The sequence below is a fragment of the Drosophila yakuba genome, chromosome X (genome assembly GCF_016746365.2).
Source record: "Drosophila yakuba strain Tai18E2 chromosome X, Prin_Dyak_Tai18E2_2.1, whole genome shotgun sequence".
NCBI classification, from domain to species: Eukaryota; Metazoa; Arthropoda; class Insecta; order Diptera; family Drosophilidae; genus Drosophila; species Drosophila yakuba.
The window spans coordinates 9,201,891-9,224,301 of record NC_052526.2 but is presented as its reverse complement, the minus strand read 5'-3'; the positions used below and the strand labels follow the sequence as shown (position 1 = coordinate 9,224,301).

Sequence of the window (22,411 nt, the reverse complement as noted above, 5' to 3'; positions counted from 1 at the left end):
TAATTTGCATCGATGTGACCTTAGAATTATTTATGTATGTGGAGTGTGTATAAATCAGTCGAAAATTGAGAATAATTGCCTTAGGATAAGTATATCATTGAACATCCCAAGGGTAGACTACATTAAAATTCAATTCAAATCGAAGCGAGAAGCTTTGAGCTTAGCTTAAAGCTCTTGGATTTTATATTTTAGATGGATTTTCAAAGCCGGCTTGTGATTCTAAATCTAACAAAAGCATACGTGGATAGGAAAACTAAGGCAGTGAAAACTCATAACAGCATTTTGCATTCCTTTCCTTTCACACAAAAAAAGTCGCCAGACTTTTCATTAACACAAATTGAAATATTCATGAAGCGAGGGGGCGATTTGAATCGCTAAAAAAAAAATGCGAACACAAAGGAGACAAATTTTGAATGCAATTGCCATGACCAAAACATGGCCCTTCCTCCAAATTTCAGTTCCATGTCCTCTGTGAAATCCCAGTCATGTTCCCCTTTTCGGTTGCTGCGATTTGGTTAGGGCATCCAATGACTTTTTTTTGTGGCACTGGAGGAACTGCATCCATATGCTGGGGTTGAGCCCAACTGCACTGAGCCACCCCTTTATCCCTTTTATATTTTTTTATTTCTCTCGCTTTGTTTTCTCTTTTTGTTTTTTGGCTAGACCTAAAGTCGTTTAATCGGCTTTGGTTTTGTATTGTTTTTTTTTTTGTGTTTTTCTTGATTATAATACGCAATGGGGTGGCTTGGAATATATTAACCCTCGAGTGCCCGAGCCGCTGGTGCTTCAATCTTCAAAGATTTAACTGACAGTCCAGCGGCATACAAATAAAATGAGCCATAAAAACAGCCAGTACAAGATGCCATTGAACTGAGCTCAGATGCAGAAGAAATACAGAGAGAAAAAAATGTATAACTAATTTAAATGTAAATATTACAATACATAAATTCAAAGAAAAACGAATCAATAATTGCTTAAAAAAATGTACCATAATATAACTATCTTTATCAAATCAAAACCTAACTAATTCGACATTTTGTTGCCTGCATTAGAAAAGAGACGGAGGTACAGCAAATGAAAGAGAGGCAGGACCGTGGTGATGAGCAAGCAGAAAGCGCAAATTAGCAAGTGGCAATAAAAATTCTGAGACAATCTCAGCCTGTTTCGACCCTACAAACCTGGCCATAAAGTCAACCAACTTATCTCATCAGCGAAGAAAAAAAACCACAGAGATGCGGAGAAAGGCGGTGCGAAAGAGAGGGGGCATAGAGAGGGGGGAAAGAGAGGGGGCATAGAGAGGGCGGGAAAGAGAGGGGGCATAGAGATCAATGAGGGAGAACCAAACCGGCAAGGTAATCCACAGTGGAGCAAGTTTCAATTAGAAATAAAATAAATTATTATGTTTGCCGAATATGCACTAACTAAGTCTGCACGCCCAGTGCTCACAAGTAAAATTAAATAAAATTAAGAATTAAATACCAAACAATTCACATATTTGGTTTTTATTTTGTTTAGACTTTCACCCACCCTGTTCCACTGTGCGTTGGCAGAGGTGCCGCCAAACGTAGGTAGAAGTCCAATTTCACCCAACGCTCGGTAGCCACAGAGTTCAGTTACCGACCATCGCAACCATGGAGAAGCTGCTGCTATCCCAGCTTCTGTGTCTGCTCCTCAGTCCACTGATCCCGCCGATCCACACCCAAAGGAGCAACCAACTGGACGAGCTGCGGCGACTGGGCTTGGGAAATGTCGTCAATGTGCCATTCTTTAGCGATGGTATGGATTTACTTAAGAAATTTCCCCGCTTATATTCAAATATTTCAAATCTTCTTGCAGTGCCGCAAAGGAACTATGACTTCATTGTAGTTGGAGGCGGAGCAGCTGGCTGTACACTGGCCGCTCGTCTCTCGGAGAATCCCAACTGGAGTGTGTTCCTCATCGAGGCCGGTGGCGTGGAGAACATAGTGCATCAGGTGCCACTGCTGGCGGCCCATCTGCAGTCCACGGCCTCCAATTGGGGCTACAACTCGACGCCACAACGCCATGCCTGTCGTGGCATGCCCGACAACAAGTGTGCCCTGCCGCGTGGCAAGGTGCTGGGTGGCACCAGCTCCATCAACTATATGATCTACAATCGGGGCAATCGCAGGGACTTTGATGCCTGGGCGGCAGCTGGAAATCCCGGCTGGAGTTACGACGACGTCTTACCCTACTTTCTGCGGAGTGAGCATGCGCAGCTGCAGGGTTTGGAGCAATCGCCATATCACAATCGCAGTGGTCCCTTGAGTGTGGAGGATGTGCGTTACCGCTCGCGACTGGCGCATGCCTACATTCGAGCTGCCCAGGAGGCGGGTCATCCGCGAACGGACTACAATGGTGAATCGCAACTGGGCGTTTCCTATGTGCAGGCCACCACACTGAAGGGCAGAAGGCACAGTGCCTTCCGTGCCTACATAGAACCCATACGATCCAGGCGTCGCAATCTGCACATCCTAACACTGGCCAGAGTCACCCGTGTCCTGATAGATGCAGCCAGCAAGTCCGCCTACGGCGTGGAGTTGACCCATCAGGGCAGAAGCTTCAAGGTGAAAGCCCGCAAGGAGGTTATACTATCGGCGGGTGCCTTCAACTCTCCACAGTTGCTGATGCTCTCGGGGATTGGGCCAGAGGATAACCTCAAGGCCATTGGAGTGCCCCTGATCAAGGCACTGCCAGTGGGTAAGCGAATGTTTGATCACATGTGCCACTTTGGACCCACCTTTGTGACCAACACCACGGGCCAAACTCTATTCGCCGCCCAATTGGGCGCACCGGTGGTCAAGGAGTTTCTACTGGGCCGGGCAGACACCATTCTCTCCAGCATCGGCGGCGTGGAGACGCTCACCTTCATCAAGGTGCCATCGGGCAAGAGTCCGGCCAGCCAACCCGATGTGGAACTCATCCAGGTGGCCGGCAGCTTGGCCAGCGATGATGGCACCGCCCTGGCCAAGGGAGCCAACTTCAAGCCGGAGATATACGAGAAAATGTACAAGGATCTGACGCTGACGCAGCAGGATCACTTCAGCTTCCTCATCATGCACTTCAAGCCCGCCTCCGTGGGTCGCCTGTGGCTGCACAATCGCAATCCACTCGAGTGGCCACGAATCGATCCCAAGTACTTCTCGGCTGCGGCGGATGTGGAGAACTTACTGGAGGGCATTAAGGAGGCCATCCGCATCTCCCAGATGCCGGCCATGCAGGCGGTTGGCACCAGACTCCTGGACAAGCCGGTGCCAGGTTGTGAGAGCTACGAGTTCGCCACGGATGATTACTGGCGCTGCTCCATACGAACCCTATCCTACACACTGCACCACCAGGTGGCCACCTGTCGCATGGGCGCCGAAAGTGACCCCACCACCGTGGTCAATCCTCAGCTGCAGGTGCACGGAATGAGGAAACTCCGGGTGGTGGACACCAGCATCATCCCATTCCCGCCCACCGCCCACACGAATGCAGCGGCCTTCATGATTGGGGAGAAGGCGGCGGATATGATACGATCCGAATGGAGTTGATCAACGGCAGATGACGATCATCAACAGAAACATCGGCGATTTATGTAAAGGGGTTAATAAAATGCGAGAGGAAAGTTTAAAAGAAAGCCAACGGGTCAAAACGGCGCACGTTAAAAGCATTTGACAATTCTTTAATAATTTAAATGACTTTTTGGGTTTCATACATAAGTAATCTAATTTTCATAGGACTTGTAAAAGGCATCATGTTATTTAAATCTTTATTTCAAATTCATAACATTACTAACATTTTTTTTTTTTGAAATAAAAATCTACGGAAATCATTACAATTGACTTGTAAAACCAATTGCCACACAAATTCGCTGAGTGTAGCGCCGAAACGGGCTCTTCAGAACGGTGCGGGTCAATCCAATTTGGACCACGTCATGACCTAGCTTAATAAGTTCCCACCAATTCGTTCCGGTCTCGAACTGATCCGAATCCAAATCGGGCCAAACGAGGCATCCCAAAAACGGGTTTACGCACTCCAAGTTCAATGCCTCGGCAGTCTGGCCGAAAGTAAAAAAAAATAATACTAATAGATGCCTCATCGATGATGTATGTACGAGTGTATGTATATACGATATTGATGTATTTACATACATATCAACTTGAAGTGCATTTGGGGGCCCAACGCTGGGAGAACACGCGTCAAAGTTAAATGAACCCGCAAATGGCAGACGACACTTAAAAAGTGAGAATCTTGTCTTTCTCCCTTCACATTTGGCCAAAGCAGGAAATAAGTCTACCAAGTTCTGGATACCCTGTAGTTGTTAGCTTTCATATGGATATTTGTCGATGGTTTTGTGGAAATCCTGCCGAGAGTTTGAAATACTAAAATGTAGTTTTAATTGCATAATTATAAATAGCTTTTGGATATTTTCTTTATAAGCCTATAGTATTGTATATTTACGTGATTTCACAGTAATTTTTCTACGTGTACATTTCAACCACTCAAGAAGAACCAACTGATTTGAAACTGGATCAAGCCAAGTTTATCTTAATGACTTTAGCAACTCAACTATGTTTTGAGATATTCACTATTTATTTTTGTTTACTGCTAATTGGTGCTAATTTTATTTAGGTTTGTTTTAATTTCATTAGCCAGTTCTGGCCAACTTGGCTTTGTTTTTATTTGCTTACTATTTCTGTTCGTCTTGCCATTTGGTTTTTGTTGCTCCTATCTTGAGTTTGTCTTTGGAGTTTCAGTTAGTTTAATGCTCAATTGGATTTCTATTTGTATTCTATTTCTAAGTTTATTTGATGTTTGGTCTTCATTGCTTGTTAGTTTATTACATGTTAATTTAGTTTTTAAGCGCTACTTAATATGGTTATATAAACCGCGTTTCTTCCTGGAGTTCACTGCAGTTTTTAGTTCATTTTTAAGTGCAACTACAGAATCCAGAATCCCAAACGCCCTGTGCTAAATTGCAGGGTATGCGGCTTATATGGCAGACGGGGTGGGTGGGGCCTCATTTGGCGACGTTGGCGCTGGATTAACAGCCACTGAGAGCGTCACAACAACAAAAGGCAACCCACCGACGTGTATGGAGCGCGATTATGGCACCTGAGTCACCTCACTCACTGCCAGTGCCAGTGCAATCCAGTCCAGGAGCCATGTGGCTTAAAAGCAACTCCCTCCAGACGATGGCAGCTCATTTGCCCAGCATTAGCCAAATGCAGTCCACACAGTGCTCACAGCTCTTCCTGCTGCTGCAGTTGCTCATTCTCACGGCCGTTTCTCGTGGCGATGTCAACCGACTGGTGCTGGACCAGCTCAACCAGGTGGGATTGGTCAATCTCATCGAGCAGGCCACGCGACCGAATGGTAACTAGAGTCTCAGCTCCAGGATATGATTACAATCATATAACTCTTGAATTTGGTTATCCCCATTGCAGTACCCAGAGATCTATCCACCTATGACTTTATTGTGATTGGAGCCGGAGCAGCGGGTTGCTCATTGGCGGCTCGCCTCTCGGAGAATCCCCAGTTGTCGGTGGCCCTCATCGAAGCTGGAGGAGTGGAGAACATAGCGCATCTGACGCCAGTGGTGGCCGGCTATCTGCAGCAGACATCCTCCAACTGGGGCTACAGGTCGGTGCCACAGAAGCTATCCTGCCACGGCATGAACAACAATGAGTGTGCCCTGCCGCGGGGCAAGATTCTAGGTGGCACCAGCTCCATCAACTATATGATCTACAATCGGGGCAATCGCAGGGACTTTGATGCCTGGGCGGCAGCTGGAAATCCCGGCTGGAGTTACGACGAGGTGCTACCCTACTTTCTGCGAAGTGAGCATGCGCAGCTTCAGGGATTGGAGCAATCGCCATATCACAACCACAGTGGTCCCTTGAGTGTGGAATATGTGCGCTTTCGATCGCAGTTGGTGGATGCATTTGTGGAGGCGTCGGTGGAATCGGGTCTGCCGCGCACGGACTACAATGGAGAGTCCCAGCTGGGAGTGTCCTATGTGCAGGCCACCACGTTGAATGGACGCCGGCACTCTGCGTACTCGGCGTACATAAAACCAGTGCGGGATCTGCGCGCCAACCTGCAGATATTCACCTTTTCCCGAGTGACACGCATTCTGATCGATGAGGCAACGAAATCGGCCTACGGCGTGGAGTTTCACTACAAAAACAAGGCCTACACCTTTAAGGCCAGAAAGGAGGTTATACTATCGGCGGGCACCTTCAACTCTCCGCAGTTGCTGATGCTCTCGGGGATTGGGCCAGAGGATAACCTTAAGGCCATAGGAGTGCCCCTGATCAAGGCACTGCCCGTGGGTAAGCGAATGTTCGATCACATGTGCCACTTTGGACCCACCTTTGTGACCAACACCACGGGCCAAACGACCTTCACATCGAGGGTCACGCCAGCCGAGGTGATATCATATCTCCTGGCCGGAAACCCAGCCACGCGCTTGAGTTCCATTGGCGGAGTGGAAGCCTTGGCATTCTTGAAGACGCAGCGATCGAGTTTGCCGAGGGATTGGCCTGATGTCGAGTTGATCATGGTCACTGGCAGTTTGGCTAGTGACGAAGGCACTGGCCTGAAATTGGGTGCCAATTTCAGGGACGAAATATACGACAAGATGTACAGGGAACTGGCGCAGGCGCAACAGGATCACTTTACGCTGCTGGTCATGCAGTTCCATCCGCAGTCAGTGGGTCGCCTCTGGTTGAAGGATCGCAATCCATTGGGCTGGCCCAAAATCGATCCCAAATACTTTGTGGCCGAGGAGGATGTGGAATACCTGCTGGACGGCATCAAAGCCAGTCTAAGGATCATGCAAATGCCAGCGATGCAGCGGATTGGCGCTAGATTGCTCAAGCGAACGGTGCCAGGATGTGAGGGTCACCAATTCGCCACGGATGATTACTGGCGCTGCTCCATACGAACCCTATCCTACACACTGCACCACCAGGTGGCCACCTGTCGCATGGGCGCCGAGAGTGACCCCACCACCGTGGTCAATCATCAGCTGAAGGTGCACGGCGTGAGGAAACTCCGGGTGGTGGACACCAGCATCATCCCATTCCCGCCCACCGCCCACACGAATGCAGCGGCCTTCATGATTGGGGAGAAGGCGGCGGATATGATACGATTCGACTGGGAGTTGATCTAAACTGAAGTCGGCAATAAAAACTAAGCAAACGCCATAGAGAATCCATTATCGGATTCTTAACATTACACTTTTTTTTACTCAATGTATGTAGTATTAGTAAACCATAGGGTTCTGGAATAATTATGCAATTAAACATAAATAGAAATGAAATATTCAACAAACTGCGTGCCCAAAATCATTAAATTCCATATGCGTGACCAAATCGATTATGCTTTGCGAGTATGAAGCATCCAGTGGGAGAGGAGTGATGAACATTAAGGGATTATCGATACCCGGTTAAGTGTATTATTTCATTAATTATTTCATTTTGCAAAATGGGCAGCGAAAGTGCAGAGTAAACTCGTCTATTAGGCGGCAGTTATTGTTTGACTTGGCAAGTTAATTAAATGGAATTACCTTAACGAGACGAGCGAGTTGCAATTGGGTTTCTTGTTTTTGGGGTTGCCAACTGGCAGGGGGAGGGGGGGGGGTGGGGGGGGGGGATGGGGTGCCCCTGGGGGTTGGACAGAGTGCATTAACCCATGCCCGCACAACCGCACGGGGGTTGAAAAAGTTTGGCTAGGCTCAGAAAAATGGCAACATACAAAAACAGGGAATACAAAACACACCACCGGGTGGTTTCCTTCATTCGCTCGGGATGCTGGGGGTGGTGGGTGGTGTGGTGGGTGATGGGTGATGGGTGGTTGCATACAAGTGGTTATCACTGTCCTGGTCTTGTTGTTGTTCCCGTTGTTGTGTGTGCAAAATTCAATATGCATCGGGGAGTTTTCTGCCCTCAGAGCTGCACAATAGATACCCGACGTTGCACCGGAAAAAACAATCTAGCAAATGTGATCTTTATCTGAATGCATTTCATTTCAATTGAGTAAGGCTATCAGAATGATAAGCAAGCATTTCCAATGGTTTAAAGTCATCAGTTTAATAAAAGAAAAAAATAAACAAGTACTATTATATGACTAATGCGACACTTGGAAGACTTTCATAATTTTCGATTTTTTATATATTTGCTTACAAGTAATTTAAAGCGCCAACTCAAAGTGCCCATTTGATATATTTTAATGTGTGCATAACAATTTAAATGCATTTACACGATAAGCAATAAAGCGAAATTCAGTGTAAAAAAAATGAGAGTACAAAATATAACACAAACATGCCTGAACTTTATTGGACAGGTAATACGACTTTTTGCGAAAGGGAAAATGTCAAAAGTTGCCTAAGTTATAAACACATTTATTTTTTATTTATTTGTAATAAAATATATGGATTGCAGGTTGAGTTTTTTGTAAGTTTGTATGTTAATGTGCAGTGAAACCTTTAGCAGGTAGCAAACTTTTCTCTCAGTGCTGTCATTATCCTGAGCGCAACGCTATCGCAGATCAAAGCGAAGTCGAACGTCACATGTAAATATAAATATGTATGCAAGCCTGGCTGAATTCGCAATGTCCTGTCAACATGCGGTTTCCTAATTGCAGCATTTCAAACTCAGTCAACAGGCGTTTCGGGCCAAACAGTAGTGACGCAAAAGGGTTAAGCTGCCAGCTGTGGGTGGGTGGTTGGGTGGTTGGGTGGTTGGGTGGTTGGGTGGTTTGCAGCGTTTCGACTCACCTGAAACAATTAACGCCTCATTGGGACCCGTCGTGTGTATGTTGCCCATCGTTGAGTCGTCGTCGTCGTCGTCGTCTACTTGTTGGTCTCTATTTGTATTTTATTTGTTTGCAATTACTCCTTTTGCCGAAAGCTCCGCTGAAAAGTTCTGCCGCAAAATGGGAAACAAGAGCGCACACACGAATGTATAATTAGCACACCGAAAAAAAAACATGTAACTATTACTAGCAATTTTACACCGATTTTTAATAATTGTTATTTAACTAAATTTCTAGGTGCTGTAAATTTTATATTTGATAAGCATTGCCTAGTTTTTTTTTTAATATTTTCTTGCTCTGTCTAAATAAATATAAAAAAAGATAGAAGCTTTCAATGGGCCGCCCGAAAGTATGCAACGAATTAGTTATCCAGACTAGCATCAAAACACGCGCGATTTTCTGGTTGTTATTTATTTTTGTTCCCGATTTTTGTTGTACTCGTATTGCTATTCTCGTTTTTTTTTTCTTAGTTTTGTTTTTGTTTTATATCGTATTTATTAAAAGCTTCTTTTTTATCTGTCTCTAGGGAACAACAACAACAACAATTGGCAATGAGGGGCAACTTGTTCTGCACATAATACCTGCTATATACAATGTACAATATGTATGTACATATAATTACATATATACATGCATTCTATAGTTTATTTGAACGATTGAATCGGAATGTGTGGGCCTGAATTATGGTCACTTGAGGAGTTTGGCGGGGTGAAGCGGCGGCCACTTGAGAAATGTAAACTGTGCTGCTGATTTTTATTAGTTTTATGACACTGCTGGGGGACTTTTGTGCGCCGTTCTTTATCAAAGTTCGAATAGAACAGAAATAAGTTGCGAATAAAACTAGAGCAGGGGGGCGCGGGGTCGTGCGGCATGACGTAAGCAGTGTGCGTGTGTGTGTGTGTGAGGGAGAGAGTGAGAGAGAGGGAGCGTGTGCTAGAAGAAGCGCGAGAGATGGGGCGCGTCTTATCAATGAGCTCATCATTTTTGCACTGAGAAAAATCAGAATAAATTCTCAGCACACAACAACAACAACACAATACACAATAACCCGCACGCACACACACACACGCATACACACTGGAAAATTAACCCTTAGTGTGTGCGTGCACTCTGATTGGGGTGGCTGATTGGAGTTGCTATATAAACAAAGTTTGTTATTGCCGCTTTGTTGTTGCTGTACCAAATGTTTATTAGCAATAGTTTAAACGCTAGAACTCATTAATAGCAGACGTTTAGCAAAAACCGGCTTTGCATTGCACTAGAATTACTCATAAATCATTAAAATGCGTGCCGGGAAAAAATTGTATCAGCATCCCACAGTTTGTTTTCCGTTTTTATAGTTGTTGCTCTGCCACTGGATTATCCAATTAGTTTTTCATTCACTCACTGACACAGTAAAAAAAATATGCAAAAAATATTTCGAGTTTAATTGACCGCGTCAGTTCAATTAAATAATTTCTAACTTTCAATTAAAACGCTTCAATTGACGAAATTTTTACCGTTCTTTAGAACCGAATCCCTTTGCGCCGGAGATGGAAAAACGCCGATTGCCTGTTCGCATCGATGCGTGGAGTTTCGAGGAGTAAGACTATCGATTGGTATCGATGTGTTGAGTGTTCCGCTATTGACGATATTTTAAGTTCTAATAGATTCAATTCGATTATGATTATTATTATAAAAGAAGTTAATATAATAATAGATAATTCACTAAGCTATTAAATATTGGTTTATTTACATCCACACTCAATAACTTTATCAATAGTATTGTGCAGCCCTAGTCATTTGCAGTCGATATATACCGTATAGAATACCAAACATGAATACCCAATCAGGTTATCGATAACTGGTCCAATTGGAGTCTTGATGTAAACAAAACTAGAAGAAAAAGAAAGAAAACTAAAAACTGAATCTAACAATGTCCCGCGGCGGCGAATTGGTATTTAAAACGAAGAAAACATCGGAGAAGATATCAGAGAACATACACATATTCGCCAACGATCCATCGCTGGCGTTTTTCCGCGTGCAAGAGCACGTTCGAAAGGTTTCCCCAGCGATTTTCGAGAAACGCGATGAAGTCTACCAGCTGCAAAATAATCTCCAGGGACATTGCTACGACATGGAATACGGCATTCAGTAGGTTTCATTACCATATATTCTCCATACCATATATGTATATCTGAACTAAATCTATTTAACCACCAGAGCCCTGCGAACGATTGAAAAGTCGGAGAGCGTATTCGAGAACATACAGGAAATGATCAAGGCTTCAATATTCCTCAAGCAGCAGCTGAAATACGAGGAGAGCAGAAAGAAAGTGAAGAAAGACAGCACCAAATCTTCCGTCTACAAGCGATTCTCCGCCCATCTGGCACTCGATCTGCCGGATTTACCCGACTTCGGTGGCGTCATGCGGGAAACTAGCCAGCGGATGGAGAATATGATAGGTCCTGGCACGGGAACAGGACGAACTGAGCCTCAGGCCGCTCCATCCAGTAATCCTGGGGAGCTCCAAAGATCCTACACGACACTGCACTAGTTAGATTAAGTAGGTTTCGGCATTAGTATTGTAACATAAATGTATTTTAATTGTATGCCTTGATAACATTGATTTTGTTAAAATGTATATTAATCATAACTGAAGATTTGTATGATTAATGAATGAATCATTTTGGCTTATGTTTGGATATAGTAATAGTAATTATATAAATACATTATGTATATACATAAATACATAAAATATTAAAGTAATGAAATATTTCGGAGTTTCTTGAAATGTTTGTAATCGAAAGCCGTTGGGTAATCGATAGGCGACGTTCCGTCGGCACTCAAGCTATCGATACATTTCAGCTGACACTTGAACAGCACTTGTTTTTATTAGATAATATTGCTTATATTATTATTTTCTCGAGAAAGTCGCCGCCGTCAGAATGAACCGAATTTGCCAGAGCCTGTTGCGTCCAAGCTACCGTATGCCCGCTGCCCTCACCGGCGGAGCAAGTGCATCCGCCACCACGACATCGGGCTCCATTCTGTGCCGCTTCTTTGCGGCAGATGCGGCAACCGGCGCGGCGGTGGACAAGGCGACGATGGACAAGCTGGTGCGCACCAACAAGGTGGTCGTCTTCATGAAGGGCAATCCACAGGCGCCGCGTTGTGGCTTCAGCAATGCGGTGGTGCAGATCATGCGGATGCACGGTGTCCAGTACGATGCCCACGATGTGCTGCAAAACGAGTCCCTGCGACAGGGTGAGTTCGCTTCACATATGTATTAGCCTTCAATTATTTTATCCGAACCCAAACCAATCGCCAACAGGAGTCAAGGACTACACCGACTGGCCAACCATTCCGCAGGTGTTCATCGATGGTGAGTTCGTCGGCGGCTGCGACATCCTGCTGCAGATGCACCAAAGTGGCGATCTCATCGAGGAGCTGAAGAAGGTGGGCATCGTTTCGGAGCTGCTGAAAGCGGAGGAGGCCAAACAGCAGGACGACAAGGCCAAGTGATGATCCAATAGAGCACCCAAAGATCAAATCCCTTCCTAAATATGTTAGCCACGCAACGTTTTTATTATTAAATGCTTAACTCGTAACGACAATGCAGTGCATTGTGATTTAAATCAAAGGCATATTACGATATACCACACTTTGTTGAAGAATAACTTTGATGTAGATATAGACCCTCTGTATCAAGGATTCATCTGCGAGTGGTGCGCCTCTCGTCGATTTGCTGCAGGACGGCCAGGATGCGACTGCGTGCCTGCAGAGCATCGCCCACCTGCAAGAGGGAAAAGCAGCGCTGTCGATGCTGCGGATTAGTCATATTTACCAGGATCTCCATCAGGTTGTCGGCTATGGAGTGGCGCATCGTTTCCTCCGACGGCATCGGTGGCGTCACGCGACTTGGACGCAGTTGAGTCGATTGGGAGGCGGCATCATTGAGATGCCTAGGTGGCAACTGGCTCCCCACATCCTGCTGTTGATCCTTTTGTTTCTGAATTTCACTTTGATGTTTCATCTGAAGATCCGGTTTGTCACTTGGAAGCATTTTTTGATCCCCTAGGATCTCATGATCCTCTACTGCTATTGGCAGCTGCTCAACTTGTACTTCCATTTTTTCATGCTTTAGGTCGTAATTCTTAGAATTACTTGATGGCTTCTTTTTATATCGATAATCTTCTACAATTATATGATCTGTAATTATATTATGATTTTTATCCAATAGCCCTTTATGTTCTTGAATATATTTTGGTGTTACCCATTTCGCTGACTTTTAAATCTAGATTCTCGTGCCAATAACAAATTATAATAATAAAATAATGTAATAACATAACATAAGTTTATTATAATTTCCATTTGCTATGATTATAACTGCAAAACCAGGATAACCATAAAATGGATTCCTAAATAATCGGGAATGAAACAGTTATTTATCGAAGCTTTAAGCCATGTTAACCCTTGTGCAGTCCCTGTTTTATTATTGGTTAATTATTTAAAAACGCTAATTTTGTTGATTTTACACTTTTGATTTATTTAAATATACATATCGATATATTTAGTTACATACAATATAATACATATTGATTTAATTGGTGTTTTCGTACGCTTCGTTTTTTGCCGATTTGTGTTTCTAATTCGTTTCACATCAATTGCTTGTCGTTACGTTTGTTATTATTATTATTATTATTTAGTCAATGTTACTTTTACTGTTGATCATGCAGCAATGCAATGCAGTTTAGTGGTAGTAAAACGAAATAAAAAAAACTTATACCATAACTTGCTTATTAGTTAACAATAATCAAAGGTGTTAAAAGCGATATGCCATGTATATGTGAAGGAATTTCCTCTTAAATGTTTTCTGTTTTTTGTTTTTTTGTTTTTGTGTGTAATACTTCGAAAGTTCAGCGTTGAAAGTAAACAAGTGGAACGAGTGTGTGTGGTTGTGTGTGTGTGTGGTTGTGTGGATCAGACAATGGACGACTTGTCCAGGAAGGAGGAGGTCTCCATCAGCAGCTCGCTGCTGCTGCTCAGGATATCGTAGAGCTGGAGCGGCGCATCCCCGGCGATGGGATTGCCGAAGGGAAAGAACGACGATAGCGTCGATAGCTGCAGATTGCCGTTGACGGATGTGAGTCCATTGGTTGGCGTGGCGGCCTTTGTTGTCGTCTTCCTGCGCCGCTCCACACCGTCCACGAACTCGGCCTCATCCTCCTTGTCCGGCTTCTCGTCCTTGAGCCGATTGGGCCGCGATTCACCGGTGGACTCGTAGAACGCATCGGGCAGATCGTCAAAGTTCTGATACTCCAGGCAGCGCTGTATCTTCGCTATGTTGCTCAGCAGCAGGCGATGGAAGAGATCCACCTGCGGCTGGCCGCCGCCGCGAATGTCCAAAATGGGCAGCCAGCGGTAGTAGCACTGATCCCACACCTGCAGATCGAAGATCCGGTGGGCCGGCTGCAGGAAACGATCCTGAGGCACTGACGAAGCGGTCGGAAAGAGCTGCGGATTGATGGTGTTGCGCGATGGCGTGTGTCCACTACCAGCACCATGCGCTCCTTTATTGCCCACCGCCAGGGATCGGCGATGCGCCGCGGCGCCAGCCTGGGCGCCAAGATCGCCCCTTTGGCGCTGGTACAGCGGATTGCTGAAGAACATCTTGTCCTTGTCCGAAAACTGTTCGCCCCAATCCCAAACGGGACGCTGGACGAGCTGCGAATCGCGCACCGCCTTCAGGCGCTGGGCCTGCGTGTCAAACTGGAAGGTATCAAAGATGGGCATGAAGCACGAGTCCCACAGCGTGGTCAGGTACGTCTGCGTGAATTCGAACTCGTCGGGGAACTGCTGCAGCAGCTGCCACACGCAGTCGAGGAAGAGCAGGAACACTGGACTCTGTTCGCTGTCCAGCAGCTCGGCATTGCCGCCGGCTGGCTGGGCAGGATAGACATGACCCAAGCGCCGCTGAAACGGATGCTCCAAAGCCACCCATTCCTTCTGCACCAGCGACTGGAAGCCATCGATGGTGCGGAAATGCGGATCGAGCAGCAATTGCGTTAGACTGCTGATCACACAGCACAGATCACGGCCATTGGACTCCTGGAGGACACAGGTAACGGCGCTTCGCAGCGTGGCAGCCGCTTCGCTAGCGTAGCGTAGGCACAACGACACATAGAACAGCCAGTTGGTCTTTTCGAGTAAACCCAGGTACTTGTCATCCTGCAGCATGAACTTCTCCGGCGTTTCCGGCGTGCACAGGCGCCTCAGCTTCTGATAGGCACGCAGCACATCCTGAATGCTCGGCAATCGATCCGTTAGCTGCAGCAGCTTCAGCTGCCGTCCCGCATCACATTTGCGCACCAGCTCCAGCATCACATTCTCCGATTTGGTGTCCTGCTGCGCAGCCGGCTGCAGTTCAGCTAATCTGACCAGGGCAGCGCTGCTGCCATAGCTGTACACCCAGAAGGCAGCTCGTGAATCGCAGAAGGCGCGCGACAGATCCAGGAAACGATCCACGCTGCAGCTCTTCGGTATGACGAAATGCGGCGGCACAGTGTACTTGCCCGCCTGGAGGGGATTCTGCAGCAGCTGAACACTGGCACTGCTCACCACCTGCCACTCGGTGGCGCCGCAACGTATCAGCTCCCTGGCCCAATCATTCTTCGTCGCATACATACTAGTGCCCGATGCGCCCAGCGTCGAATAGTACGGCTCACGGTGCGCATAGGCGAAGCTCAGGTCATGCCGCATGGGATAGGCGAAACGCACCAATGCGGAGGCAATCAGTTTGCCCTGATCACTGGCACCGAACATCTTCGAGTCCTGCTGCTGGAAGGCGAACTTCAGCAGGCGAAAGTTCTTGCACACAATGTGCAGCGCGGCAATGCGACCGCTTATGTTCTGCTGCTTGAAGGGCTCCAGTTTCTTGCGTCTGCTGATTCCCGCATGGCTGGCCATGCCGCGCGCCGCCTGCAGCGCACTGGCCGCCCGTCCCAGCTCGGCAATGGTGTAGATATGATCGATGTTGTTCAGCGTGATCTCATTCCGGCCCACATAGGCGTTCTCCTGGTAGAGATCCACCAGTGGTGCTGTGCTGGCATTATTACGCTTCGCATGCAGCGGCACAAAGGCCAGCTTGAAATTGGTGACACTAAGCAGTCCGAAGGTGGCCTCCCTATGATGATAATCCGCTGGTGTGCCCGACGCAGACGTTGTGGCTGTGAGCGTGGAGCCACTGCCACCACTGCTGTCCATCGGATCGATCGGTGAGTACATGTAGGCCGGCGCCGAGGCCACTATCTGTTCGCCCTGCAGCAAACGCGGCTTGGCCAGATGGACGTCTCTCAGATCGCTGGGCAGGCACCATTCGTTTGTGTCCGCTGTGGCGCGCAAATCTCCCGGTAGCGGTGCCACATAGCTGGTGAAGGTGTTGCGCTTGTGATGGTCAGCACTTCCGGCGGATCCCGGTCCACCCAATCCACCGCCGCCGCTGCCTCCGTGGCCGCCGCCGCCGCCGCCCGTGGCCATTAGTTAGTCTGTACGTCGCTGGAATATTCAATTATTCACCACTTCCTGTCTGGGGCGCTAGCTTTACCGTTATTTCGCTGCTGTCTGTGCCATGCAAGCAGAAAGAGAGAATATGGAGCAAATGAACGGCGAATGGAGCAGCAAATGGTTTGAATGGAAAATCAAATTAGAATTATCGGAATCTTTTCCTTTTCCTTTTACTTTTTTTTTGTTGTTTTTTCTTTTTTTGGTGGGGGTGATAAGTTTTTATCAGTGAAACACAACTTACCGTTCGGATTACTACCTGTGTGTGCGTGTGTGTGCGAGCGATCGCCGTTGCTGCTGTTGTTGTTGTTGCTGCTGCTGCTGCCGCTGTCGCTGCGGCTGGTGTTTTTGTTGTCTTTGGGTTTTTGATTTCGAATGTCGAATGTTGAATGCGGTTCGAGCGGGGTCACTCGTTGTTGGGGTCATCCGCTGGGGTCATCCAACTGCACCATCTGGCGTCTGCACACACGCAACGTCGGTCGCAATGTGCATTTATTTATTTATTTTTATTTGTTCACTTGGTCGCCACAATTCATACGACACACTAACACTCACACACACACGCACACACATGCACGCACATGACACTGGGTGCAATCGGTGCAGTGTGACCAGACGCCCGCAATTCCAGTATTTCGTGTGCGCGTCAAACGAACAGCGATGACTAAGCGATGCTCGTGGAACGCTGAAATGTGAAAAATGTGGATGTTTTAATTAATATTAATATGCTGTGCATTTCTTTCATTATCTTTAAGCATTTTAAAACCAAAAATAAGTATATGTAAGGCTTTTCAACATATTTCTAATCTTACTCCAAATGTATTAGTTTGCACTGCAACCGTAGGGATTCTGAGTTCCGATCGCATGTGAATAGAAGAACTTTATTTTGTTCTTATTAATCCAGGATATTTTTATGAATTGAATGAATCAAGCAATTAATTTATGCTCTAAAACATGTTTTTATTTGCAATAAAAGACACAATATTGTTTATTTACTTATTTTTGTTGAACAATTGTCTTTCTTATCGGAATCAATGGGAATAAACGATAGTTTCTGCGCGCTTCGCAACGGTAAAAAGCAGCTGACCAGAGCTTTTTCCGCTGGCCAAGCGCAAAAGCTCCGGAGCGTGTTGTCATAATTGTGTCTGCAAAAGCTCGCTTGATTTCCATTCCACGATTGATTCGATTTGCTTTGCTTTTGCTATTCGCGATGTACCGTGGCTAATGAGTCGCATTGCTAAATGCAATTGCAATTGACCCACTGAACGAACCCGCTGCCCTGCTGCACTGCATCCACACCAGCAACTCCACGGTGAAATCCAGGCAAGCCCAGCGAATCGCCACCCCAAAATCAGCAGCCCGCAGCTACCATGTCAACGGAGAGCAACACGCCCGTGGATCCGAGGGTCCAGGTAGGTACCCTCTATACATAGCTGCCATGCAAATTAATCCTTGCGAGCCGCTTAGGTGGAGCTGGAGAAGCTGAACTCCGCCACGGACAACATCAACCGCTACGAAGTGGACCTCGATGTGAGTGGGCGAGTATTGATTTTTCCCCAATTACCCCATTTACTCACCATTATTGCTTGCGATTCCAAGGAGGCCAAGTGCGAGTTCAAGCGTTTGCTGGCCGAAAGTGTGGTGCGGATTAAGGCAGCTGCCCACAAGCTGGGCAACTCCATTGATGCCGCCAAGCCGTACTACGAGTCACGCATCTACGCCGCCCAGCTGGCCAAGGAAACGCAATTGGCGGCGGCCAGCCACGAGAAGGCCAAGTCCATTCATGCCGCCGCCAAGGAGATGGTCTATCTGGCCGAGCAGGGTCTGGGCGAGAAGTCGACGCTGGACACCGCCTGCCAGGAGATGCTCAGCCATGCCGCCAGCAAGGTTAATCAGTCCCAGCTGGAGGTCACCGACACCCGCAACGCCCTCAAGATGTGCCAGCTGAAGCTGGAGGTGGCCAACAATCGGGTCGGCAAGCTGCAGGGTCAGCTGAAGCAAGCGCTCCGTGCATCCAGGTAAAGTTCATTGGTTCCCTGCTTAGGGGTCCCAAGGAGTGGGCCAGAACCAGGTCACAGCAACCTCTTGCCACCGAAGTTCGAATGCTGCTGACCCAGAAGTTCCAAATGTCCGTTTCTCAAACAACATTTTCCCATTAAATAAGAGTTTATTTTGATCTAAAGACTGATGCTTATAATAATTATAAATATTTTTTAAAACTTTAATGTTTATTAGAAAATATTTCTGTCCATCAGATAAAAAACCACTTGAAATCCTAGGGGATTTTCGAACTTCGGTTTATTGCCGAACTTACGCTTATCTTATTTAATCTTTGGTTTACTTTTAAGTTTTCTATTTGTTTATTAAATTCTAATTTGTTATATGCATTTTCCTTTTTTTGTTTTTTATGGCGGACTGCTCTGTCTTCCGTACTTTGATCTTTCTTTTAGATTGCAGCTCAAGCGCAATTTACTTTTGTTGAGATATTTTAGCATTATGCACGCTTTGTATTGTACCCTCTGTTCGTGAGTATCGCCGACTTGATTTGGCCACATGGCCACAGCCGGCAGCACCACTAACCTAATACGCTGGAATCCTTCCCTGATACCATAGGCCGTACTACGAGACCCGGGCGAACTACAATGGACTGCTGAAGGCGCAGAAAACGCGCGTCAACGAGCTGGAGGCGAAGGTCAGTGCGGCAAAGCTAACGTACAACGAGGCGTTAAAGAATCTGGAGCAGATTTCGGAGGACATACACCGGCAGCGCCAGCAGCGCAATAACCTGCTCAACTACGAGGCCATGCTGCGTCAGGTGGACGCCGTGGACACGCTGACGGCGGGTCTGGAAAGGAGTTCCTGCGGAACAGCTGCCGATCTCGAGACGGAGGCGGCCGCCGAGGAGCAGGAGCACGCGGATGAGGAGTACCTGCGCATGCCCGAGCGTCTGGGTCACCACGAGTGCCCCCACCTGCTGACCGATTTCGAGGCGGTGCTCACCTTTCCGCAGAAACTGGCCGGCGGCATGCACAAGTCGGCGAGCACTGGAGCGGCGGCGGATGGGGAAGCCGGATTGGGACCGCTGGGTCTGCACGCTCCCTACGAGGTGAAGTCGGGCAGCGGATCTTTGGCGTCGGGATCCGCTTCCGTCTCAACTTCGGCTGGCGGCGCACCGGCGGACAATGACATTGAGCAGTGGACGGAGATCCGGCTGTCGCATTCGGATAGCACCAGTTCCAGCTACTCGAATCAGTCGCTGCTCGAGCAGCAGGGCCTGGACTCTACGGGCGGCATGTCCGGCGGCCTGGGCCTCGGCCTGGCCAGGAATCATCTCGATGCGGATGCCCAGTCCCAGCACTCGACGTCGTCATCCGATGAACCGAAGCGCAAGGTCACCTGCACGACAATATTCCAGGACGATAGCAGTGCATCCAGCGGTGGTGGCCAGCAAATGAGCCGCAAGCAGAGCCTCAGCCAGTGGCTGTCCCGTTCGAATAGCTTCAAGGGCAGTGGACGACGCCAGAGCCTGGATCTGCTGATCGATGCCGGTGACAAGGTGAAGGATGTGTTTAGCTACGGCTTTCAGAAGGTCGGACGCAGCCTGGAGCGTCGCAACAGCGAATCCGAGATGTCCGGCGATTGTGCAGCCGAGGGAGATGCACTGCTCGGCGGCACAACGGACTCACTGGCGCTGACCGGTGGCGGTGCAACTGGGAGTGCAGCTGGTGCAACAGGAGTTGGAGTTGGATCCAGTTCTGGATCTGGATCTGGCGGCGGTGCCGGTGATTTTTTCCTCTTCAGCAGGTCAGTAGACGGTGGTGGTAATGGGGCAAATGGTGGCGGTCGCAGTCTGCTCAACTCGCTGCACAGTCGCCTCACCAAGCTCATTTGAACTCGGAGTGATTTGAAGTCAGAAATCTGATTTCGATTTCGATTCCAAAACCGAATTTCAATTTGAATTTAAATTTGAATTTCGAAACCAAAAAAAAAAATATCTCTATATACCACCATATGTATTACCCGTACCGAAACAGCGATGATCAGCGCAATTTTTGCACCCATCTAATCCAACCAACCAACCAAACCAACTACAAAAAATGAACAACTGCAAAATTTACTAATAGTACTCAAAATTACTAATATGAACAAAATTGGCTGCTTTGATTTGGTCTCTGCTTTTGCTACTTTCGATCTCTCACAAAATATATCTTTCAAAAACCTAACTGCAACAACTACAACTACAACATCAACAATAATAATAATACCAACAACAATAACAACAACAGCAACAACAAGAACTACAACAATAATTATAACAACAACAGCACGAACGCACACTCGCTTTAACCTCAAATTCTGTATGTACTGCTCAAAACGCAAAAACCAAAATCGAGAAATATCTGTTGTGTTTTTTTCTAAACGTTACCTTTTTCCCACTCATTAACCGCTTGGAATCGCTATTGCCTTCTCCCTCTAAGCCGAGTCATCTCCATATCGCTATCCCTGTCTATTTGAATGTACCTATGTTGAATACCCTGTACTCTGGTTTTGAGTTTAGTTAGAAATTTATCTTAGTCCGAAACTTATTTTTAACCAAACTGAAAATTATTTTAGATTATAATCGATCCTAAGAATATACGTTGGTATATACTTATAAATTTATAAAACCTTAATGATTATATTTTTCATTGTTTTAAAGTACGCTTGTGAAACTTTAGAGTACCGGTTATCTGAAGGTCGGTTAAGCCCGACTTTGTTTTAAGTGTTGTAATTGCTTACCTGTCCTATCACCCACTATATATCATATATGTATGTAAATATCTCTTATCAAGTCTCAGTTTTGTGTTTTTTCGTTGAAATTTCGGTATGCAAAGCTATTACATACAAAAATAACTAACTTTGCAGATCTTCAGAGCCAAAAGAGTTACTGTCCGATGAGCAGGTTGAGAATTTACTATTAAATCACTTGGTGGATGAGAATGGTGCCATTATAGTGGAGGAACTCAAATCGCCAACAACAACAACCACAAGCATGTACCACACACACCACCACCAACAACAACAACAGCAACATCAACAACAACAACAACAGAATCAGCAGCAGAAGCAACAACAAAAGCAACACCATCAGGCATTAAACGTGGTTGGAGCCTTGCTGTTTTAAAACGACAGCTAAATACCCTACACTTAGAGAAAAGCAACACCAAAACGCCATCACCATCACACACACTCATACATAAATGCGGTGATGGGAATGGTCACTTTTCAATGGATGATCGCAGTATATAGTGCAAAAGTGCAACAAGAAGTATTGAAAAATTTAGAAAATTTCTCTATTTTCACAATTCCCATCACTGCACACACACACACCTATATAAATTATGGCAAAATTTTACTCTATGAGTAGTATTGGGGCATCTATACGATCGATCCAAAAACCAATTAGTCAAAAGCGTAGCGTACATATCATTCAATACAAAGACATAGACATCAATCCAGATGGATCAGATCGGATTGGATCGGATGAGTCAGCAGGAATCTTTTAAATCCACACCAACGCACTCAGGCACGTGTGGCAAACTATGTTCTAATCCTAAATAAATGATGTGCAATAATTTAGTTTATCTAGTGGCATATAAAATAAGAAAGTTACATTTTATGCTGTTTACAAAAAGCAAATAACTAAATGCTAGTCAACAAAACGAAATCAGTTTATTAGTTTTAGTGTGTACGAGCTAAACATTCGGCAAACATGATTTACAAAGAAGCCCACAAAAAAAAAAAAATACATAAGAATGTACAAATAATGGTAAATGTGGCGTGTGCACTGAAAGAAAATGAAGAGCACGTTGACAATTCGCACAGTAGACGCAATACAGCAATATTACTTTATCGAGACATTTGAAATACAAACGGCTAGCAAATTGTCCGCGAATTCTTCGGTCTTCTTCCGCATGCGCCACTGAATGTTAAATAATTGCATATATTAATACCTGCATACAATTATATGAAGTGTATTATACAAAACTGATTGTTTCATTTCGAAAAC

The 22,411-nt window shown here is 46.2% G+C and overlaps 8 protein-coding genes across 15 annotated transcripts in view; 5 read left to right on the top strand and 3 right to left on the bottom strand.

Moving 5' to 3' along the window:
• Positions 1-10,451, bottom strand: part of LOC6524754 (flotillin-2) — a 90,723-nt gene extending 80,272 nt beyond the window's left edge. For 4 of the 5 annotated variants that reach the window (XM_039376193.2, XM_039376197.2, XM_002100562.4 and 1 more), the window contains exons 1-2: positions 10,320-10,451; positions 8,783-8,930 (exon numbers count right to left, since the gene is read on the bottom strand). In XM_039376193.2, coding sequence (XP_039232127.1) covers positions 8,783-8,831 — 49 coding nt within the window. In that variant the 5' untranslated portion in view covers positions 8,832-8,930; positions 10,320-10,451. The remainder of the gene's footprint in view (positions 1-8,782; positions 8,931-10,319) is intronic. The other variant, XM_039376198.2, reaches the window with a different exon arrangement.
• On the top strand, positions 1,274-3,667 carry LOC6524756 (glucose dehydrogenase [FAD, quinone]). Its single transcript, XM_002100564.4, has 2 exons — positions 1,274-1,776; positions 1,837-3,667. Exons 1-2 carry the CDS (start codon positions 1,632-1,634, stop codon positions 3,549-3,551), a joined length of 1,860 nt encoding a protein of 619 aa, XP_002100600.1. The 5' UTR covers positions 1,274-1,631; the 3' UTR covers positions 3,552-3,667.
• Positions 4,450-7,527, top strand: LOC6524755 (glucose dehydrogenase [FAD, quinone]). Its single transcript, XM_002100563.4, has 2 exons — positions 4,450-5,376; positions 5,448-7,527. Exons 1-2 carry the CDS (start codon positions 5,109-5,111, stop codon positions 7,175-7,177), a joined length of 1,998 nt encoding a protein of 665 aa, XP_002100599.3. The 5' UTR covers positions 4,450-5,108; the 3' UTR covers positions 7,178-7,527.
• Positions 10,452-10,655: 204 nt separating the features above from the next.
• Positions 10,656-11,483, top strand: LOC6524753 (BLOC-1-related complex subunit 8 homolog). The gene is made up of 2 exons (XM_002100561.4): positions 10,656-10,953; positions 11,023-11,483. The coding sequence occupies exons 1-2, from the start codon at positions 10,736-10,738 to the stop codon at positions 11,354-11,356; spliced, it is 552 nt and encodes a 183-aa protein (XP_002100597.1). The 5' UTR covers positions 10,656-10,735; the 3' UTR covers positions 11,357-11,483.
• Positions 11,484-11,656: 173 nt separating this feature from the next.
• On the top strand, positions 11,657-12,416 carry LOC6524752 (glutaredoxin-related protein 5, mitochondrial). The gene is made up of 2 exons (XM_002100560.4): positions 11,657-12,066; positions 12,134-12,416. The coding sequence occupies exons 1-2, from the start codon at positions 11,748-11,750 to the stop codon at positions 12,322-12,324; spliced, it is 510 nt and encodes a 169-aa protein (XP_002100596.1). The 5' UTR covers positions 11,657-11,747; the 3' UTR covers positions 12,325-12,416.
• Positions 12,257-12,957, bottom strand: LOC6524751. Its single transcript, XM_002100559.4, has one exon. The coding sequence runs from the start codon at positions 12,929-12,931 to the stop codon at positions 12,515-12,517; it is 417 nt and encodes a 138-aa protein (XP_002100595.1). The 5' UTR covers positions 12,932-12,957; the 3' UTR covers positions 12,257-12,514.
• An 88-nt stretch (positions 12,958-13,045) lies between these two features.
• Positions 13,046-16,953, bottom strand: LOC6524750 (myotubularin-related protein 10-B). Of its 2 annotated transcripts, none has more exons than XM_015190385.3 (2): positions 16,607-16,953; positions 13,046-16,422 (listed from the first exon to the last, which is right to left on the bottom strand). In XM_015190385.3, the coding sequence occupies exon 2, from the start codon at positions 16,336-16,338 to the stop codon at positions 13,783-13,785; it is 2,556 nt and encodes an 851-aa protein (XP_015045871.1). In that variant the 5' UTR covers positions 16,339-16,422; positions 16,607-16,953; the 3' UTR covers positions 13,046-13,782. The 2 variants fall into 2 exon arrangements, with proteins under 2 accessions (XP_015045871.1, XP_002100594.1); XM_002100558.4 differs by having other exon boundaries at positions 16,622-16,953.
• Positions 16,954-17,488: 535 nt separating this feature from the next.
• On the top strand, positions 17,489-22,389 carry LOC6524749 (SH3 domain-binding protein 5). Of its 3 annotated transcripts, XM_015190384.2 has the most exons (6): positions 17,489-17,774; positions 17,830-17,892; positions 17,962-18,380; positions 18,813-18,887; positions 18,976-20,166; positions 21,268-22,389. In XM_015190384.2, exons 1-6 carry the CDS (start codon positions 17,733-17,735, stop codon positions 21,524-21,526), a joined length of 2,049 nt encoding a protein of 682 aa, XP_015045870.1. In that variant the 5' UTR covers positions 17,489-17,732; the 3' UTR covers positions 21,527-22,389. The 3 variants fall into 3 exon arrangements, with proteins under 3 accessions (XP_015045870.1, XP_002100593.2, XP_015045869.1); XM_002100557.3 differs by lacking the exon at positions 18,813-18,887 and having other exon boundaries at positions 17,490-17,774; XM_015190383.3 differs by lacking the exons at positions 17,489-17,774; positions 17,830-17,892 and having other exon boundaries at positions 18,261-18,380; positions 18,820-18,887.
• The last annotated feature ends 22 nt before the right edge of the window (positions 22,390-22,411 follow it).

Bases quoted from the DNA above. Each gene is read 5' to 3' on its own strand.
- LOC6524752 (XM_002100560.4), top strand. From the start codon at position 11,748: ATGAACCGAATTTGCCAGAGCCTGTTGCGTCCAAGCTACCGTATGCCC. The intron at 12,067-12,133 runs GTGAGTTCGCTT...AATCGCCAACAG, and splicing joins AAACGAGTCCCTGCGACAGG to GAGTCAAGGACTACACCGAC.
- LOC6524753 (XM_002100561.4), top strand. From the start codon at position 10,736: ATGTCCCGCGGCGGCGAATTGGTATTTAAAACGAAGAAAACATCGGAG. The intron at 10,954-11,022 runs GTAGGTTTCATT...TTTAACCACCAG, and splicing joins GACATGGAATACGGCATTCA to AGCCCTGCGAACGATTGAAA.
- LOC6524751 (XM_002100559.4), bottom strand. From the start codon at position 12,931: ATGGAAGTACAAGTTGAGCAGCTGCCAATAGCAGTAGAGGATCATGAG.
- LOC6524749 (XM_015190384.2), top strand. From the start codon at position 17,733: ATGTCAACGGAGAGCAACACGCCCGTGGATCCGAGGGTCCAG. The intron at 18,381-18,812 runs GTAAAGTTCATT...TCTTTCTTTTAG, and splicing joins CAAGCGCTCCGTGCATCCAG to ATTGCAGCTCAAGCGCAATT. The intron at 18,888-18,975 runs GTGAGTATCGCC...CTGATACCATAG, and splicing joins TTGTATTGTACCCTCTGTTC to GCCGTACTACGAGACCCGGG.
- LOC6524756 (XM_002100564.4), top strand. From the start codon at position 1,632: ATGGAGAAGCTGCTGCTATCCCAGCTTCTGTGTCTGCTCCTCAGTCCA. The intron at 1,777-1,836 runs GTATGGATTTAC...ATCTTCTTGCAG, and splicing joins TGTGCCATTCTTTAGCGATG to TGCCGCAAAGGAACTATGAC.
- LOC6524750 (XM_015190385.3), bottom strand. From the start codon at position 16,338: ATGGCCACGGGCGGCGGCGGCGGCGGCCACGGAGGCAGCGGCGGCGGT.
- LOC6524755 (XM_002100563.4), top strand. From the start codon at position 5,109: ATGGCACCTGAGTCACCTCACTCACTGCCAGTGCCAGTGCAATCCAGT. The intron at 5,377-5,447 runs GTAACTAGAGTC...TCCCCATTGCAG, and splicing joins GCAGGCCACGCGACCGAATG to TACCCAGAGATCTATCCACC.